The 21,974-nt window shown below is 38.6% G+C and overlaps 1 protein-coding gene across 1 annotated transcript in view; it reads right to left on the bottom strand.

The window, feature by feature from the left end:
- Positions 1-19,044, bottom strand: part of LOC146319546 (F-BAR and double SH3 domains protein 2-like) — a 45,389-nt gene extending 26,345 nt beyond the window's left edge. The window contains exons 1-3 of the mRNA XM_084730115.1: positions 18,831-19,044; positions 15,061-15,158; positions 8,872-8,917 (exon numbers count right to left, since the gene is read on the bottom strand). Of these exons, the coding sequence (XP_084586241.1) occupies positions 8,872-8,917; positions 15,061-15,158; positions 18,831-18,851 (165 nt within the window). The 5' untranslated portion in view covers positions 18,852-19,044. The remainder of the gene's footprint in view (positions 1-8,871; positions 8,918-15,060; positions 15,159-18,830) is intronic.
- Between the last annotated feature and the right edge of the window lie 2,930 nt (positions 19,045-21,974).

Here is a 21,974-nt window from a genome sequence, read left to right as displayed (position 1 = left end):
TTATTACTGACTGCATGTAAACAGGATATAGAATAAGGAGGTTACTGCAGTTAATGTAAACTCATTCTCTGATTTCCTGCCTTAACCCGATGGCTCTCAGTAACCTGCTTCCTGCATGTAAACATAGTCAGTGTGTAAATCTTGTAATTTTCCATTTTGTGTTGGGCTACAACAGTGGTGCCCAACCCTGGTCCTCAGGGACCCTGTCCTGCATGTTTTAGATGTTTCTCTGCTCCAACACACCTGATTCAAATGATCAGTTCATCATCAAGCCTCTGCGGAAGCCTGACAACAGCCTGATCATTTGAATCAGGGAAACATCTAAAACATGCAGGACAGGGTCCCTGAGGACCAGGGTTGGGCACCACTGGGCTACAATCTCTCTGCTGCAGGAATCACTGTCTGCTACAGCCAGAAGAGGGAATTTTGTACAAATTAAAGAAAAATCCCAAATTTTTGTCAAAAATAGAGTAAATCTGGAAGATGCCCACTTGATTTCTCTGAAGGCTGATTTAAAGGGAAAATTCATCACTTTTCATGTGGCTGTCTAGTCAGGGCTGATGTAGCCTCACACACCGGATGCACACTGCCGGTATAAGTCATTGGCCATCAGCCATTGGCGGCAGTATCGCAGCTTCCTCTGTCTGCATTTTCAAAGTCCCCAGGAAACAAGAACAACCTCCGAACTGCAACCTACACGCTGAAAATGGCAAATTAGCGCCTGGGATGCTAATAATACAAACATTTACAAGCTAACAGCTGTTAGCATTTCTTTTGCAGTGATGTAGTCATTTTAATACCAGAGCTCACCTCCTGACGTGCAAATGTTCCACCAAAACAAGTTCCCCCTTGAGCACCGTTGCTGCATCCTGGGCTCACCTCTACCCAAGACGTTTGTGATCGTTTTAAAAAAAATGCAAACAAGTCAGGGCCTTTTTTTCTCATAACATAATTTGTTCATGTGGAGCCGGACCTTTCTCCAGCGCTCAGTGCTGTGGAGATGGTAAATGTAGTCAGTTGAAGTAGTAAATTCCTCAGTGTGTGCTGTACTGACAGAGAAAACTGACTCATGTCCTTCTGCTGCAAAATCTGTTGTACTTCCTGCATCCAGTTATATTACTGGATGCAAGAAGAACTACAGGATATTTCTAGTTTCCTCCTGTGGGGCAGGCTAGAGGAGTATTTTTGTCCCCTAACACTATGTTCTGGCCAACAAAGTAATAGCTTTAGCTTAGTGTGGTGATAACAGGGCAACATGGGCCTGGGAATCATAAGCTCGCCTGCAATGCATCCTGGTACATGTTGGTACTGCAGCACAGTTTTGTGAGCAGGAAAACAAAGTTTTCTTAGCACACACAGAATTTATTGCTTCAATTGACCAGATTTACCATCAATATTGATTGGACTTTCACATGAAACTTAGCTTGGTTTTCCATAAAGTCCCATTATCTTTATAAAATGGATACATCCATTTCAAACGATTTGACCAACACCACCCACATACGTCCATACATCCTTTATGTTTGCATGAATGTTCAGCAAAACATCCAAAGGAAGGTGCCACTCAAAGTCAAAATTCCCCCCGAAGAAAGAGATTCAAAAGTTCCTGAAAACAAACATGGCGATGCTGGAGGAAGTTGGAATAATGTACTTCTAATATCCCTCAGCCTTTAAATACATCACAAGGTGAACATCTTTGACGTATCCTGTGGTGTTATCTCGTCTGAACTACTGACCACACTGACACTACGACTACCAGACGAGCTGCTCTGTTTGTCCATATCCCCAAGCTTTCAGAAAATGTGCATGAATATGATGAAATAAACTCTGAGTACAAACAGAAGGCTCCGTCCCTATCCTATCTAATCGAGCAAAACTGATCAGTGCAAGCACACACTGCAAAAGCAAGCACGGACGATTTGTTCCACATCACCAAGGTCTCTTCAAAGTCAGTTAGACAAGAGGAGGTAAACACAGCGACCATTAACTGGTCAAAACTGAACACAGGAGAGACTGTTAAGTATAGATCCCAATGGACAGATAGGTCAAGACAAATTAAATATGCAGGGCAAAAACTTTGTTTCTCCAGATACATGCTGGCTTTCAACTTCATGCTAACATTTTTTTGCATGTTTTGGGGGGCTTTTTTGTGCCCATGAAGGAAATGAGCCCATCTATCCTTCCTCTGTCCGCTATGAAAGGACAAGCCCTGTCATCATGCAGTCCTGAGGCAGGCTAGGCCGTGGCTCTGAACCCGTTGGTCCTGGTGATCTTGGTGCCAAAGCTTCAAAGCCGCTACAAACCCGACCATTGTGGGATTCAGACAGATAGAGAATCGCCAACTGAACTAGCCTCGCGGACACGCCTGAATAGTGTGATGGGAAACAAGGGAAGGGGAGGAGGAGGAGGGATGCGAGGACGGTAGAGGAAGAGCCACACAGAGGAGGACATTTTATCACACTGTGTGATTTGAATAGCAAGTGGCTAATGGCTAAAGCAGCTTGCAGGTGTAAGAGACCCAGAAAAAGGCGCGTAAAGAGAAGAGATTTGAAAAAAAAAAAAAAAAAAGGGAAAAAGCGTCGGGTGTAACCAAAGGGAACGAGCTGTGCCAGAGACACTCTGACCCACTTTGATTCAACCATTGGCAGCGGGTGTCTAATTGATCACATAACTAGCAGGCAACACATCCCAGACACACAGAACACCTTTCAAACTGAGGCAGACAATGAAGACTTCTTCATTTTAGGGCTTATCTTGATTATTGATTAATATTATCAATGGCTTTTTCCATTAACCCATCAATTGCTTTGTCTATATAAGGCAAGGGAAATTTAAGAATTTAATCATTCACGCAAAATTTAATCAATTTACCATCTTATAAACATCTGAAACATGAAGCTCTTTCTATGTTTCATAGGCTACACAAATAAGGGTTCCAAAAGGGTTCTTCCTGAAGGGCTGTGGATGCTTCTGAGGAACCCTTTTTGGAAGGTTTGGAAGGGTTTGTCAAGGGATCATTGGGAGACCAAGGTTTCCATTAAGAACCCTTCTCATCCAAAGAACCTATTTTTAGATGAAAGAGTTCCGTAATGACTGTTGAAATCCTTGAAGAACTCTTTCATGAAGGGTTTGTCAAGGGTTCTTTGTCAAATAATATAATACAAAACAGTTCTCAATAAAATACCCTTGGTTGATTATAAAATCGGAATATAAAAAGGTTCTCGGTAGAGCTCCCCGGTTGGATTCTTCTTAGCACCCCTAGAAAGGTACAAAGGTTCTGGACAGAACCTCCAGAGAGGGTTCTAAGTGGAACCATTACACCATAAAAGAATTTTCTGTACAACCTCTCACAGGGGGTTCTGGGTGAAACCTTCCACAGATGGTTCTGCTGTAGGTATAACCCTTTATGTTGGGTTCTCAGTAGATCTCTTTGAAAGGGTTCCAAGTTAACTTTTATGAAAAGCTCTAACTGGAACCAAAAATGGTTCTCTGACAGGGACCAGCTGAAGAACCCTATATGGTTCTAAGGGTGTGTATGTAACACAGAGAACGAGGAACATATTTCTGTGGAAAATACAAAAGTTTTACAATTACGATTATCTTTAAAACCGACTCAAATGATCTATTAATAAATTTTCTGTTGATCAACATTAGATCTGCATTTATCACTGTCTAATGAGTTTGAGCTTTGATGAAACTCAGTCTGATAAAACTGGAGAGAAATATAAAATAAATACATCAATATACACCAAATAAACACAACCCCTTCAAAGATCACAAGATCTTGTTCTCTTGTTAATGACTCCTGTAGAGCACTCACAACATGCTGATTAAGCATGAGAAGACAGAACTGTGCTGAATTGTTCAGTTCTGATCAAATCTGACTTTTTCAAAACAATGGTATAACTTGGGCATGCATATCCAATAAAACACACATGCACAGGGTTACAGAAGCTAGCCTGCAGGCTGGTTTTGACCGTCCACTGGAAACTCACATGCTTCACTTTAACTTTTCTTTTATACATTCTCACTGGATTCATGCAACTGTTAAATAAATATAAATAAAATAAATGTATCTTTGTTTACTACACATGTACATTTTCCTGCCCCTAAAGATGTGCCAACACAGGACAGACCTGCATACAAATATTCAAAAGCCTTTCTATCGTTTATTCTCTTCCCTGTCTGTTTTTAGACCGACTGATAACTACACTGATGTTCAGCTGCCAGACACATGCTCAAAATTCTAAGCTGACCATTTAGTCCAGAATTAGTCCTTTTAGGCTGTTTTTGCTCTCTATTTCATCACTGAAATAATTAAAAATGCTAAAAAATATATATAAATAACATAATAGATATCAATTTAATTGAATTATTATTTTGTGAATTATTCTAGAATATAATTTGTAATAACAGATAACATGTAACATCTTATTTGCCATTCCCATCTTTCTAATTCCCTACCAGTCAAAACATCATGCATCACATCATAAGCTGTCAGCAAGGTTTCAGCTAGCTCGTGCTAACTAGCTAGTTAGTGCTGACACCTTTTCTGAAAAGAAAAAGACCCGATAAGCAGATCAACAGCCCAGAAGACAAAAGTCCAGTTGCAAAAAAATCCAAACAACTCAAAGTGAAGCTCACATGTATGAAGCAGCGAACACACAGTATTGATTTACTGAGTGAGTCAAATGTGTTCCCTGTCCTGAGACACTCTGAAATGAATAAAATCATCTTAACTTCAGTGAAACAAAAGCACTCAGCAGGGGCCAAAAAAAACATTGACTTTGGGGTTTTTTTTTTAAAAGACATCTTGCAAAAAGTGGGCCCTGGCAATAAGCTAATGCTATCTGAGGGGCCTTGGCGTAGAAAACTTTAGGAACCCCTGGTTTATTGCATTCTCTGACCTTCTATTCAGTGCAGAGTTTAGTGTAGTACTTCTAATTTTCTTTCCTTGTTCTGAGACAATATAAATCTTTTATGCAAGGTGACATGATGACATGGACCCAGCCAAGCAATATAAATAATGTACAAACAGGTGCTGGAGATTTTCAACCGCAGGAGACGTTTCCCCTTTTAGCTTCTCATGACTGTAGAAGTGCATTACAATCTACGTATGCTCATTTCAGAGAGTGACTGGCTGTAATTAATTAAAATGTGTACTTTTAACTCCATGTCTATGTAACATCAGTCCATTTTAGATAAAAAAAACTGTATATAATGTAATGTATTTAAGCTGGTCCAGTTCAGAGGGGTAATTCATGAAGCAAAATTACCAGTTAAAACGGGTTTAATTTCAGGATTTTCATCTTAAAAAAGGTTTAAATAAGTCTGTCCTAAGTTGCTGGACTGAAGCTGTTCCTCCTTGACGGTTTGCTGCAATGTGAACATGAAGTAATTTGCAGTTCAGGTAAAACTTACAACATTTTGACATTTGGGCTGCAATTATTGCGTACTTGTAGTCTCAAGCTGTGCAGTCACACTGTGTTTTTATGCATCTTGTATGTCGTGTTTAATCACAGTAAGTTTTAAATCAGCCTTTAACAAAAAGGAGGTAAAAATGGAGCTGCAGATGGCTGGAAGATTCAGACAATCTAGTCTGCTTTTCAGTGAAGTTCAGTTTTACATCAAAGCAATATCTCAGTAAAGACTTAAAGCCACAACATGTAAAATAATTCTCCAGTAATATCAAAAAAAGCTCACTACAGTTTGTAAGAGATCTCTGGACGTGAGGGAAATCTGACCGTTGAACTGCTCAGACTGTAAGACAGCCTCCCAAACTTGTTAACTGTGATCATTTAGACAATAAATCAGACGCCGTGAACTGAATGTCAAACGACAATGTGACCTAATTCTAAAATTAGGTGGGAGCGCTACGATCAAGTCGAATACGCCCAGCATGCACAGTATTCCGATCAAATTCTGTGTTTTTAAATTACATTTAGTTCAATTAAAGCTAACAAACAACTTTTACCCCGGGTTGTAGCCTTAAAGTGGACAACATCTGGGCCACTTGTTCTCTCTATAAATGCCACTTAAATAAAAATAAAAATAATAAAAATAATAAAAATATGGGAGCTGTTATGTCACTTGTGCAAACCAAGGAACATCCTCCCACTGACAAAGAGCTTTAGACTCTTAAAATGCAAACTGTCTTATTTTCTAGAAATAAAATAAATGGTGTATTTCATCTCATGCATCTTAACATCTATAATCACGATGATATTATTACAAGCAGAACGACAACAAGCTGAGAAATTCAGCTGATTTGAGTTCATCAGTCTGAGGTCACCCGGACTACAGCCTGCTGCAAAAATGATCTTTTTCTTTGTTTACGGTGTTCTGTTTTGTTCTTTTATGCAATATTACATCCTCCACATTTTATATCTATTATGTTGCTCTGTAGCTGCAAACATTATAGATTTGTCTTTATGATTATCTCACTGAGAATTGAACCGATCAGCTCTTGATGTCTTAGGTCTGTTTCAAGGTCATGACATAAACCAGACTTGACTGTCTAATCACATTAGCTCTGAGCTGTCTTTCTGAAACAGATAGAGCCTGGTTCAGTTTATTTGGCTCATCTGAGCCACCTTTATGAAAACACCCCTCAGGACCAGATGCACACAGGCAAACAGACATGTAAGGCTGCTCGTTGGATAACTACTGACATGCCCCCTCTCTTCACAGTGGTGGTGGACATTCCTCACAGGGCTGCAAAACCTGAACAGAGCCAAAGAGGCAAAGGGGGATTTTCAGACAGTCGATTGACGTCTCCTCTTCAGGAAGCTGTGGGCAAAAACAACACAGCGAAGAGGAAACGAGCCAGTGGATCACCAGTGGATGTTGTTTCTCTCTCTGTTGTGGTGTTTTTTTCTGTGGCTGGTTACCATTCATGAGCTATCTGACCACATGAGAACAAAGAGCTTTCTCAGGGCCACATCCTCAACCCCACTGTCAGATGGTGTGTTTGGAGGACGGTATCGTAAAAACTGTATTTTTAGCAATGCAAATGACAAGGCAGGCCAGAGATGATGTTAATGAGCATCAGTAGCACTGTGAGAGACACATGTGCTGGGTTGGCTTGACAATTTGAAGGAGTGTCTTTAACTGATGACATACTTGTTTGCAGTCAACCAGCAGTAAAATGGTGGATAAACACATTTTATTTCCTATCAGTTCTTCACACCAAAGGCTAATTTAATTTTTTTACTTAAAGGGCAAGCGGATTTGTTTTGGTATTACTGAGAAATAATGTCATAATAACCTTTCAGAATATTGTAAATCAAGCGGTCTGAGACAGAACTAGACTTCTGTTCCTCCTCTACGGCTCCATTTTCAGCCTTTAGAGAATCTGGTCCGTGATGCAGACTTAAACCAATCACAGGTAATTTCAGACCAGGCATTCCTATTGGCTGTTCTACTTGTGCAGCTGTGTGTGCACGTTCCTTCGGTGACACCCTGAATCAATGTTGGACACTCCTGCAGGACAAGCTGCTAAAAACAGAATTACCAGACAGGAGTCTGTCAGCTCACTTGGTTACTTTTAACTTCACCTTAAAGCAATAATTCACCCAAAAATGAAAATTCAATCAATTTCTACTCACCCCTGTGCTGATGTGAGGATGCTGCAAAAGCTGCAACATTTACATGTGACCCAAAAGGACGCCATTTACACCATGTTTTTAACCAATGTCAACTGTAGCCTCTCAGACTGGATCCTCATGCACGCGCCTGAAGCGAGTACACAGGCACGATAGAGTGACTTGTTAAACATACAGCTGACTTTGCAAACTTTCAACGAAGAAGAAAATGTCAGAAGACTTCAACATAAAAGAGGAACATCTTTCTCAGCCATATTTGTTCGAGCCTGACGAGGAACTCAGACAGTTGGACGAAGCAGCCGCAGCTCAAACAGACCCACATGCAGGCAGGGACCACAGAGCGAGAGCAACGGAGCCCTGGTGGCGTAGTGTACAAAATCCTGTCCAGACTGAGAAAGGCCCAAATTGTGTACCTGCTTCAGGCGTGCACACAAGGATCAGGTCTGAGAGGCTACAGTTGACATTTAGGCTAAAAACATGGTGTGAATGGCGTCTTTTTTGGGTCACATGTTAATGTTGCAGCTTACAGACACTTGGATTACACCACACAAGCAGTATGGAGACATTCTGTGTTTTTGTTTTAAAACTGGTCACCATTCATGTAGTGGATTTGGTTGTAACGCTGTTTCCTGGTGAAGCTCCGGGACTGTTTTGTGTTTTTCTTCACCCATCCTCACATTAGCACAGGAGTGAGTAGATATTGAGTGAATTTTCATTTTTGGCTGAACTATCACTTTAAATTGTGTTAATTCATGGCTATCACAGGGCTTTTACCGAGGGCCAAAAGAACCGGGCGGAGCTGAGACACGGCCGCCAGGCAGCTCTGGATGAGAGGGTCGGTGGTGACTGGAACTTCTAGAAGAAGAAACACCAGCGTCGTTCTGATTCTGACTCCTTTACTGACAGGAGGTGAGCTCTGAGTTTATGTTTTAAAGTTTTAGGATTAGTCTGCCTCTCAGCCCTCTGCAGCAGTGACCCACAGAGAAATCGCAGACAAACAAATCGGCCAGACAAGAGCTTAGCATTTGTTTTTCAAACTTTTGGGATTAAAAAGTGGATTCATTTTCAGTCCCACTTGTCAACCTGTGCGCAGCAGCAACCATGGAGGAGCCAAAAATGCTTTTAAAAAAGGCTTTCTCACAGCCCTGCTGCCCAGGCATAGGTTGACTCTCACAAACACACTTGCATGTTTTGGAAACATGAAACAAATGTGGCATGATTTGACTCGCGAAAGTGAAAAACACCAAAACAGTTGTGATTTACTCACCTGGGCATAGTCCCTTTCTATTGCGGCCCTCTTTTGGCTAAAAGACCTAAAGAGAAGAAAAAGAGTAAACATGAATGATACATCTAACAAAACAAATCACATAAGCACAAAACAGCCTGTGTGACATAAGATGGAAAAGTCTTATAGTCGCGTACAGTTCAGGTCAAATCTTCAAGTATTTCACATATTGTTCATAAGTATAGTCTCAGGTAGAGATTAGTTTCTCCTTAAAACTTCCTGTGCCATTAACTAATCTAGGATTGTGATAACTTCTCTTTCAAGTATTGTCATAACCTCATTAGCAGTCTTTTATCAATGTGATAACTTTAAAGAACAGGGTGAAAAAACATGAAAATGATCAGCCATATTTTTTAAAAATCTCACTGTCTCTTTATAATAATTTCAACAATAGAGTCATAAAATATTAGATTACCAGCATTTAGCTGGTAGCTACTAAAACTTACTACACTCCACTTGTTTAATTTCTTTATTTAAGTTGTGTCTGACCTGGAAATATTTTAACAAATCTTAAGTTCATGTTCAAGTTAAGTCTATTCAGGAGGAGTGACTCACAACCATTATTTGATATTGTAGGTGTAGAAGCTATGCTAAATCCCTGAAGAGTATATAAAAAACATTGTTTAAACTATCCATCAATTATTTTGGTCACTTAAAATCCTTTTTAAAGCATATCTTAAAGGATAACTTAATCCATTTACTTTAGCTATATAATAATCCTCACATTGGTAAGTACAGATTTTGCTGATAAATCAAAGTGAATTAATTCCAAATCTTTCCACTTAGTCAAACAATCTGAGTGAACAATGTTTTAATGACAAAGGAGAAACAGAACTTTCTCTCATGTCAAAGATGGTTTGGTCTTGGTCTTCTAATTTCATACACAGAAATTATAAGCTGTTGAAAGAAAGACTGGCAGTCAGATGCAGCAACACAACACTGCTGTCCTCACCACCACGAAAACAGTGGATTTTCTTATTGCCACATGAGTAATATCAACGAAATGAAAGATGACTCATGCAAATACAGTATTTTAGTGGCTACTTCATGCGGGTCTGTCAGTGAAAAGATCAAGTCCAACAAATAAAACCATCACAGGTTTTAAACCTTCACCCTTTACCATCATACATGCAACAAAGAGCCAACAAGGTACAGTCCTAATGTTTGTTACAGTCCAACACAGTCAGGTGGTGTGTGCCACCGAACATCCCGTTACAAGAGAAAATAGGCTACAACACGTTGTCCAACTGAGGCACTTTTGAAATGTCATTTCCGTGAATCTCGAAAAGCCTTGAAACCTCATAATTCAGCAGCAGTAACACCTTAGAATCTGTTTGGAAAAAGGCAGGCACTTCGAAAAAACACTTGGCAGGTGATTAGATACTGTCTATCAAGTCTAACACCAGCTAACTGCAAATAGTCATATTACATTTTTGCCAAAGCCAGTCAGGAGCCTTCTGATGGTATCTATGCTAACCTCTTCAGGAGCCACCGTTGTTTGTTCGAGACGAGACACTTCCATGGACACTTCTGACTGTTGTCACACCTAAAACCACGTCCATAACTGCCAGTTGTCCCTCCTTAGACATTGAGAGGCTGCACTACTTTTGGTGTGGACACAAATGATAACTTGAAGCCCGGCAAGGTGGATTCTCGCGTGATCTCCTGATCTCACAAATCCAGGTGCCTCACCAGGTAAACCAAGAGCCAAACCAAGAACCTCTGTTACAAGCGGTCTCGAATGAGTTGTATGTTTCACACCAGAGTTTGATCGATAGCTTTCACAGCAGCCAAAAGAACAACAACAACAGCAAACAGGAAAATACACCAGTTTCTTTGTTTCTTCAATCCCTTCGCCTTTCTATCAGTCTGCAAAGGAAGTCCAGCTGTCTGGCTTAACTGTTTTATTTCCCCTGTCATTTCCACATCTTCTCCTCTGTTGCCAACTCCTTCCTCTGGTGCTTAACTTGGATATTTCTAATGATACGGTCCGACAGAAGTCCTCACTGAACAGGCAGTCTTAAGTCAGTGCTCGAACATGGTTGTTAAGTGCATTCAAGGAGTTATTCTGTGCAGCAATTAGTAGTTTTGTAGTTTGTAAGTCAGATTTACTGACGCTACTGTAGCTGAGGCACTTTCTTTTGTTGGCTTTTATGCAATGGGTTTCCCTCTGCATGTTCATAAGATGTTGACTTTGAAGAAGCTCTTTTTGACCACCAAAATGTGTACTGCTAATGTTTTAGATGTCTGGTTTCATAAAAACAAATCATAAAATGTGTTGAGTAATTTGAGGTATGTCAGTAAATGTTGTTCTTATATTGGTGTTTAACTGTTCCATGATGATTTACAATAATCAAGTTAAATGTATACAGAAGTCTCAGAATTGAAGCGAGGTCAGTGCCCTGGGAGAAACTCGACTGCAGCAGAATCATCATTAAGTCATTACACATGTCAAGACTTGACTGCCATGCTCCACCCCGACTCTAAACAATTTGGCTTACTTCCTGGGAGCTTCCCTCTCTTTCTCCAGCCTTCCTCTTCTCTACATTTCCAAGGTTCTCTTCCACTGCCCCCCCCACAACTCACTTCCTGTCATTTTCACAAACAGACTGTTTGCTGACAAGCAGATGTCATTTCCAGTTTGCTGAATCATTTCTCGTCCGGGATCGGGGAGTGACCCGTTGCGAATTCTGTACTAGTCGAGTTTCACATTGTTTCTGGCGGACTGATGTTAGTGAGCCTCCCACAGCGAACAATTCAAGGCAGTCAGAACATCTGGCAGCTCTCTATGACCTTAACTTCCAGCTGTTTGGAGGTTCAGAGTTCTGCCACCAACCACAGACAGGAAGCGGGGAGCCAGTAGGCTGTCAACTCGACCCAACACAAAGGCAGAAAACACAACCACAACCTTTGGCTTTTCAACCTTTAAAATGCCTACGCATCTGAACACAGAGCTCAAGCTGTCTGTGTGTCTCCAAGTCTACTGTTTACTTGACTTAATCCCAGAATTTTACAGACTATGACACTTCAATTTTTGGGTTTAAGTTGCAGATAGCCATTTTTCAAATAGTGAAAAATCTTGTCAACAATCACAGGACACCAGAGCCAAGAATAAATATTTGCTTATACTTGTTTTAAATCAATAAAAATAGACAATAAATGATGATAATAATAATAATAAATGGATTCTGTGTAAGGGCCAGATCAGACAGGGTGCAGTTTCTGCAGTGAGGGACATTTATTTTTCAGTTGTTTTCTAAAGGCAGTAAGCATTTTACACACAACCTGAAGTGCCCTTAGTGCCTTGCGTTTTCGTAGGAGCGTTCTGAACGCCTAAAAGAACCAAAAAACTTTTTTCCCCAGTATCTACCAAACTGATATATGACGATTAGGGATGGTCCTGGCGACTAATGTCCCTGTCAATTAAATGCGATTTTTAATTTAGACTTGTTGACTAGTCTGATGGTAAGAAAACAGTTGGAATGCAGTTAAAATTGAGCACAGTTGTATTTATTGATGTTAAACACTGTCTGAAAAAAATACTATCTGTATTAAGAGCCATTTGAAGCCGTTAATCACAGTCTACAATCACTAAACTGTATTTTAAATGCTGCTGAAATGTGTGACACTTTGCACCATACAACGGCAACATTACACACAGGCCTACAAACCATAACAGCTCATTAAATGCTTCATCTTTTCAGACTGCATGTTCCCACATGGATTTTCCAGCACAGTATTTGACACTCCAGACCTTAGTGCCCTCAGCCTGCCCATTTTCATGCAGATGTTTAGGTAGCTAGCTGTCTAACTAACTAACTAACTAACTAACTAACTAACAGCAAAAATGTAACTACTTCTAGCTAACCAAAACCACAAAAAAGGCAGTGTGGTGCACTATGTTTTTTGCAGGCTTTGTCTGATCAGGCGCTTAGAAAACAAACTGCATCATATTGTAGGTGTATGACACCAACTGTTTGGCTTTTAATTAGATTATGGATAAACAGGTTAAACCCTTAAATTAATGTCATAGGGTTGTTACTGTATTGGCCCAAATAATGTTCAAAAAAGTGGCAGTTGCATTACATTCAAGAACAAAATATTTACATATTCAAAGCAGCTGATGAGTAGCAGGAGGAACACCAGTTCCTACTGTTGCATTATGGGTACCAAACAGTGCTAAAGATAGTGAATATTGGACACAAACGTGACTCCAAATGAATGATAATGTTGCTCTTTACAGACTGGTTGTTCAGTTAGCAAACATTCAGCATACAACTTCAAAGATGATGCTGAGTTATGTTCACATTGTGACTTGTTATTGCAGGTTTAATAATCAATTTCAGCACAGATGGAGCACAAAGGCCTGTTTGGTTATTCATCTGCTACTTTGTTGTTTGTGTTTCTTGACATTAGCCTGGCAACTGTGTTCGCTACCGAGCAGGGCAGGCAGGGACGGACTGAATCTGCATACTGTTCAGTCGTCTCCCCTGTCTTCACCTCTCAGTATCGGCCTCATCAACAAACACAAACCAAGAGCTTAGATAAGCCTGCAGAGCTTTTTCAGTCTGGTCCACTCAGCTGCAACCATTTAATTCACTACGAAATAGCCAGAGTGAGCCGGTCTATAAACTGCAGCAGGTGTCCATATAGAGTAGGAATTATTCTGAACTCGTAACGAGCCTGACAGGAGAGTGAGAGTGTGACAGGAAAGCTACACAAATGTATGTTCTGCTTTTACAGAGGATATGCACTGTTGTCACCTTCCCATTAGGACATGCCCTCTCAGTCAGACTGAGTGGCAAAACATCCTGCAACATAGCATCTTTTAATGGGGAAAACTGCAAAACTGTGAGTAAAACAATTAATAATCTGCATAAATTAATGGTAGTTTGTCTCAACAATGATCCTTACAATTTACCCAAGATCATGGATGTTGACAGTTGTACATTTATATGGTATGTATACAATATTGCTGGGAAATACGCAAAGCAAAGAAGATATACAAAAGTGATTGCTTGGGCATAACATTACTTCAAGGTGGGATTTGTTGCCAAAATTGATGTGATGAGGACACCAAATGATTCTGTTTGTTTGTGGACAGGTCTGTACAGATACTTTTATTTTATAGCACTAACAGAGACACACATTTGTATAACATAATGAAAATATAAGTTAATTAAATATGCTAAATATTTAATTCATAAGTGACATTAGACAATACAGTATATAACTTAAGGTATGATTTTACCTAAAAATCCAACATCAGTAACACAAAATGACAACCATAAACCCCCATGTCAGTGGCTGGATTCCAGGTGTTTCTGTCAATAGCAGCAACCCATTTGCTTCCTTTTCTGTAGCTTTTGGCAGTTTGTAAAAATATTGTTCCAATTTCTTTGTGAATCTAGTTTCATACAGTCAGTCACTTGAGATGTGCCCGATTAGTCGACAACACAATTAAACGTCACCAGCCTCTCCAGTCGGCACCAGAAATACTAGTCAGTTAAACTATTTAGCAATATTTTATTCATGTATAATGCCAGTTAATTGTTGCCTCTAGGGTGTTGCACAGCTCCATCAGACAACAGCCCCTCTCACCCAGGCCAGTGTGTATGCACCGACGGCCCACCCAGCCCCGGGTGTCTTTATCAGCAGAGTCAGACAGGTGACAGCTCATAAAACCAGCACGGTTTGTCAGTGTTTTAATCTATAAAGCAAAAATAAGGTTTAATGCAGACTGCAATAAAATTAACTGATATATAACCACTTGACTGGAGCAACATGTGACCACATTCAGCACAGACACGGACATGAACCAGCGAGCAGAGCAGGTGCTGCTAACTGCACTGCTAACGTTAGCCACACTGTGTAGCAGGCTGGCAGCTAACGTTAGCTCCAGGTAAACACTGTCTTTTGCCTGCAGACTCTGTGAACCTTTTCAACCTGAAAAGGTGAAGCATTTAGTGAGTTGTTGTCATGTTTTGTAGGTTAATGTGTAATGTTCATATTGCACTGTGCAAAGTGGCACGCATTTCAGCTGCATTTAAAATATGATTTGGCTGTGTTTTGTTTCCTCAGAAAGTCTTCAGTGTTTGAAAAGGGGAGATCATCTCATATTTGGGCAAAAACTGATCCACGTTGTCTACATTTTGACCTCTGACTGCTCACCTCAGGTCTTCCAGGAGGTCACATTCTGTCTGGTGTTTGATGTGTAATCTGCTCATCTGCTCTGCATGAGTGTGTTTCAGCTCCTGGGTGACCCGGACCTGAAGTAGAAGGAGGAAAAGATGGCTTAATAACAAAAAAAATATCAATATCAATAAATCAAGAGTTACAACTGTTTTTTTCTGCTCATACAGAAAGACAAAGAGGATTTCTCCACTTCCGAGGACAGGGGTGTTTAACAAAATATTTCCCATAGGTGTAGCAACGACTCAGGAGGCCAGTGTTGATCCAGCTGAGCTCACAACCGGTACAAGTGAAAATAAGGTGTGATCATTATCAGGCAGCAGCGCTCACTTGGCAAGTCAGTCTCTCTGGGTTTCTAATTGGCTGTTGGATAAATTATGAAGTGCAGTGACCAGGTCTCATTACTGATACTAATTATGAGTACAGCTGCACAGATTAATGGATTATCAACTGATTATTAAATTAATATCCAACTATTTTGATAGTCAATCATTTTTTAATAATAAAAGGGGAAAAAACAGTGAATTCAGCTTCTTAAAATGTTAATAAATTAAGGTTACTTTAGTCCTCCATGACAGTAAACTAAATATCTTTGGTTACTGTGCAAAGCAAGACATTTGAGGACGTCATCTTGGGCTTTGAGAAACACTGATCAACACTTTTTCACCATTTCCTGAGATTTTACAGACCAAACAACTAATTGATTAATCGACAAAATAATAAACAGACTAGTTCACAGTGAAAGTCGTCGTTAGTTGAAGCCCTAATTATGAGTGTGATTAAAGTTCTACAATCACATCTGAGACGTTAACATTAATCTGGAACTATTATGCAGAGTGAACAGGTCTGGTTCTACGTTCTCAAATGTGATGATCATGAATTTATTTGTCAAAAATGACAGTTAACTCACTATCTTTGAGTTTGGGGCCGTCGCTCAAATAAAACAAGCATAACCTCGTACTCTTTCACTATTTTCAGGACATTCATGAGCAAAACAATGAATTTATTAGGGAAGAAATAATCAACAAATGAGTTCATATTGAGTAGATGTTACTCCATGACTCCAACTGTGGCACTCAGTAATTTGGTTCCTATTGAAGACGTAAATCTTTAAAAACAGGTCAAACATACAGTTTAATTACCTAAAGCAGCTGGGCACTGTAGTTTTTAGCGACAATTACACAAACAGAAAATTAATGCATTTGTTGGGGACTATTTTCAGCTGTGGATTAATACACACTTGATCCTATGAGGATTATTATTATTACGGCAAACTGTTGTACCCTTGGTTGAAGTTGATACTGAACTATGAAGTGATTTTGTTTTTATTTATTGATTGATTGATTCTGCCCCATTAGCTTGCTAGCTGGACATAAACAAAAAAAAAAATACAATAAAAATGCAGTTTGGATGTGCTGACCTCTATATATTTGCAATTTATTCACTATTTCATGTCAAATCTGAGCAATCTTCAATCCTTCAAGTCACAGAACAAGTTACTAAGCTGGTGGATATCAAACAATCAATGAGTCTGTCTTCTTATTAGTCAGCACTTCACTGGTCAGATAAACAATAAGAGCTATTTTGACAAATTGTTCATCAGTTTTAGTTATTTTTCAAATTAAAAAATACAGTCACTCATCATTTTGAAATTTGAGGATCTGTTTCCTTTTTTTGTCTTATGCAATAGTAAACTTAATATTTTTTTTAGATTTGGAACTGTTGGTTGGATGAGACAAACCTTGGACTCTAGGAAACTGTAATGGACATTTTTCACTGCTCTCTGATGTTTTATAGGCCAAGCTAAAAAACTAATTAATAAATTGAGAAAACGCTCAAAAGTTGAAATCAATAATGACAATGATCATTAGTTGCAGCCTTAATTAAGTGGCTGAGCACAGTTTAAGTCTATTGCACAACAAATCCAATAGATCTATCAGCTGCAGAGCAAAGAACACCAGGTAGAACCAGGAGGACGACTGATATTACAGAACATCTTAAACATCTTGATCTTAAACAATTCCAGTCTATTTATCAATTGGTTGATAGTCAATAATCAGAGCAAAGTCACCAGATATTCCTTACTTCCTTATTTAGTATTTGATGCATTTTTCTGTGTTTTGTGACAGGTGATGAACAAGAAACCTGGAAATGCCAAATAACTTGCCAAAAATGCCAAAAATGCTCAGCTTGATAAATGATCAAAGTAAAACATTAGTTGAACCCCTAAAAATACAGTACAGTGTTAAACTAGAACTTAAACATGAGGCTCAAGCAGACTAAAACCAAACATCATTTCATTCTGGAAGTTTTCAAGAATATTGTACTTATTCAATATCTTTAAGTACATGTTTGACCGAGGCTAAACTTATTCTTAATTTCAAATCTTGACCATGAAAATGAGCTCCCCTAATTATCAAGATGAGAATCAGTTTCTCTGGACTTCTGATTGGCCCTGAGATAAATTAAGAAGTGCAATGACCAGGTCTAATTCCTGATAATGTGCGTTATCAACAGGAAATTACGAGCCAGATTAGTTCTGATTATCTATCAAACTGTTAGACTATCCGCTTTAACTTAACAATATCCTCAAAAACTGTTAAGATATTTTTACCAAGACTGATCAGAACAAACATTTTTTGAGTATTACTTCCTCCTTCATTGGGGGAAGTCCAAATGTACAAAGTCCCAAAATTATTCATCCATAAATATCTTAAACCACCAAACCACACAAAAAGCAAAAACTGCATTTATTTAACTTCAGTTAGCAGCTAAAACGTCCTGGGGTAGAAATGGTCAATTTTCTGTGCTGCTGGAGCCATGTTTTTGAAATATGATCCCACATGAACATTTTTTCGCACAGAACCAGACTTTGCTGAGATTTGTACTTGCACGTTTATTTCTCCAACTGAAACGCTTAAAACCTCAGTTTACTCTTAGACTATTTTGAGTAAGGCTATAAATACCATTTGACGGCAACGAATGTTTTTCTTCTTCCCTTGTACGAGAAAAAAATGCGTCAAATTACATACAAAAAATCTCTCAATTTAAATTCAATTAGCTCCAAAAACGCCTAAATGTCAGAGCATAACTGAACTTGGGATTTTTTTTAACTCATGTGGATCCGCTCTCAAGATCGGCTAGAACAAAAAACGACAACTCCATTTCATTTAGCGTTAGATAAAATCTTAACTTTTCTTCTGCCTGCTACTGCCATAATCCTGCTCCACTCCACTGGTTAGACCGCGGATGGCAGCAGGATCAGTGGGAACCAAACTGGTATTTACTTGAACTTAAGAGTTGCTTGGTCAATCACTTGTACGCCGATGTAACACAACACCCGTGTAACGTTATTTCTTAAAATGTGTTGCGTTATTTTTGCGCTTAACCCACATGAAAAATGAATTATTTGTTCACATATAGAATGTGTTTAGCAGGACCGTTTCTCCATTCGAGAGGGAACGGGGCACGTTAACGGACTATTCTCCCTAAAAATTGTGGCACATGGGACTTCTTTTTACAAGTATTCTTCCTTTGCTGCTATTTAAAGAAACAGCAGGGTCAAACTAAACTTCTAACACTACAAACTAGTACACATCTGCAGAGCAAAAAAGGTGAAGTCTGTCGTTTAAGCCAGCCGACCAAGCAACAAAGCGTACATTTTCAACCATTAAATATGCACCACTTAGTCGAGAACGTTTCCAGACAAGTAACGTTAGCTTCCAACGGCTACAACGGGCAAAACTCACCTTTCTCGGTGGGGGTTGCATCCTTATTTCTTGACATAAAAACTACACAAAAAGACGAAAAGTTTATCTGAAAAAGTCTGTGCAAATGTTTCGAACAAATGATAACTGAAGAAGGGTATCTGAGCCCGGGTCAAGCGGCCATAGCGAGTCCAGTAAATAGTAAGTTGAGTCCCGTTGAAAACACTGTGGCCCCAGGGAACAGAAAACATACGCGTCAAACCAGCCGCAGTAAAACACGACACTTCCGGACACATTTCGAAGTAAAAGCACCAAAAGACCGTACAAATATGAAGCAATACTTCCGTTAACAATCTTCAAAATAAAAGCGGCCCATGCACAAACTTTTTTTTTTAACTTTACATTTGCTTCAATTTTGATGGATAAAAAAAGTCACAAAAGTAACATACTCCTATAATTCCTACAACTGAAATAGTAGTTCAGTGGTTATTAACACAGAACAAAATCATACTAGTTCTATTACTGATAATAATATTAATAATAATAATAATAATAATAATAATAATAATTACAAACAATACACAAAATGACAAGAATAGCCAGTTAACAAATAAAAGTAAAAATCACAACATTGAGCAAGATACAATATACTGAGATTTTTCTTACTATAAATTAAGATTAATGATAAATTAGAACTTTATTAATCCTGATGGAAATTCTTGTGCCAGAGAACAAAATCTATAAATGTATATATACATATATATACTTTTTTTCCTTTTTTGTTTTTGTGCTGTATTTATTGTGTTCTAACTGTACTCTCGAAATCATTGTAAACGAGGGCACTCCCCTTCAAGGCTGAATGAATGAATGAAAATGCAAAAAACAGCAGCTAATAGAATGACAATAACATCAATTAAGCTAAAACCTACATTAATATGAACAAAAAGAGAAAACTCATTTTGGTAATAATATGGAAAGTCATTGTCACTGATATTGAAAAGAAATGTTTAAAAAGTAATGTTGCACATAGTATTGATATTTTTGTTCTTGATTTTTCAGCAGTCCTTCCTGGTAAAGGGGGAAGAGTCAATAGTTTGACGGTCGCTGATAGAACAGACTTCCTGTGGCGTTCCTGGGTTCACCTCAGTGGTCTCTATATGGCTAAAGGTGTTCTGAAAGGTGGCATACATGTTTTGTTTTTTAAGTTACATTATTCAATGAGGCCACAAAGTTTTCTTTAAAAACACAAGACGATGGTCATCTTAACGTCTGACAGTGTATTTATTACTCTACCACATTTATCCATCAGTGTCTTTTAAATGTCCAAGATGCGATAAAGAACAATTTACAGCTAAATAATTTATTATATAGACATTATAACATAATAAAATGTAATAGTAAAAAATGTATTCTACATATATTCCATACATCAGCATGATTGAATGAGTTCCTGTCATACTGTGCTTCATAGAAAGTCATGCATAGTCTAAAGAGGAAGTTCTGAATGTTCCAACAATGAATGTAAATTAGTAGTGAAGGTAAAAAAAAAAAAAAAAGGAGATGAGAGGTGTGATATTCATGTAAACTAAATATAAACTGTGCCAGGTGGAGCTGAGAGCTGACAGGTATTGGTGGATATCAGGATTATGTAGTAGTGTATGTATTTAATTGTATGTTTGTTAAATTTAAAGAAATAACTAAAATAGTGTTATGCTAATTTTACGGTGGAACCTACGTTGTCTTCTCACCATTAACTCTGTGACAGGGAGCCCTCTGGTGGCCGTTTCCTGTCTACAAACTTGGATCAATGGTGTGTTTTTTGGTGTTTTTATGGGATTTAACAGTCGTGACCAGCCTCCCCCTCTTTTGTCTTGCACACTTCCAACTCACAGCAGTGTGGATTCACAAGCTTTTCTTTGCCAAACTTCCAGACTAAAAACAACAATTTCTGGTTGTCAACCTTTGGTGGACAGAGTAAAATGTCACAGGATCAGGATATTCTGGTTTATCAGCCAGAGTTACATGCAAATATAGTTACATAATTACATTCCAGTGATCGGTTTCTCTTTACCACCAATAGTTGAGTGTGAAAAGTCATAATTATAATTTTTTTCTCCATGATCTCGAGTACTGGCAGCCTAAATGATGTCCTCTTTTGTTATAGAAACGTTGTCCTTACACCCTAACTGTACGGAAATGGTTGTGTAATGTAATGTGGTATAAATATAAATAAAATCAATATATTTTTAAACTTTGAACTTGGTGCTCAGTGTTGTCAAGTTCAATGTTGATGTTGACATTTGACAAGAAAACCCCTTTAACACAAGTTTGATCCTTCACAGATATTCAGCAGTGTGCGTGTCAGTTTTATTTTTCTGACAATCATAAATGAATGCTTCTAACCAAACAGGGGCCGATTTCCCCCCGGTGCCCTTTAAAACAATGTGTAAAACCTGTTTTGAGTTCCGGCTTATAAATCTATCAGTGTTTCGGTATGTGTTCCTTTAATTATACCCAACTTCCTCCCACCCTGCCTGTTATTGTGTTGGCATCCTGGACTGGTTCACTCTCACAGACAGATCAGAGATTAACATGGGTCCAGTACAGGTACAACTTAAAGTACTGGTCCTACTGGAGTTATAAGACATCCACACTGAGGCATTATTTCCTGACCATGTACCCATTACTGTTAATGTTAGACAGGAAAGATACGAAACACAACTACAGAAAACTGACAAAAAGATATGGAAAGATATTACAGAAAAATTCAAAAAATGAAAATGTTTTTACATGAAAGGGCAGTGCAGTTTTGTGAAGGAATGTGCAAAAGTTCACTGTATACAAAAGATTATTTGTTAGCTATTATTATTGCTAATTATTTTAAATGTTTAGTCATTACTTTTTACATTGGCTAATTCTGAATGTTTAGCCATTACTCTTAATGCTAGCTAACTATTTCAAATGTTCAACCATTACCTTTAAGGTTAGCTAACGATTCAAATTGTTATCTATTACTTTTAAAGCTAGCTAACTATTTCCAGTATTTGTCCAGTAGTTACTTTTAGTGCTGGCTAAACTTGCAAATGTTTAGTCATTATTTTTAACAGTGGCTAGTATGAAATATTTAGGCATTACCTTTAACATTAGCTGTTTCAAGTGCTTAGCCATTACTTTTAACACTTGCTA

This window comes from Lutjanus erythropterus, chromosome 11 (genome assembly GCF_056507025.1).
Source record: "Lutjanus erythropterus isolate fLutEry1 chromosome 11, fLutEry1.hap2, whole genome shotgun sequence".
Taxonomy (NCBI): Eukaryota; Metazoa; Chordata; class Actinopteri; order Lutjaniformes; family Lutjanidae; genus Lutjanus; species Lutjanus erythropterus.
This window is presented reverse-complemented; position numbering and strand designations above follow the sequence as displayed.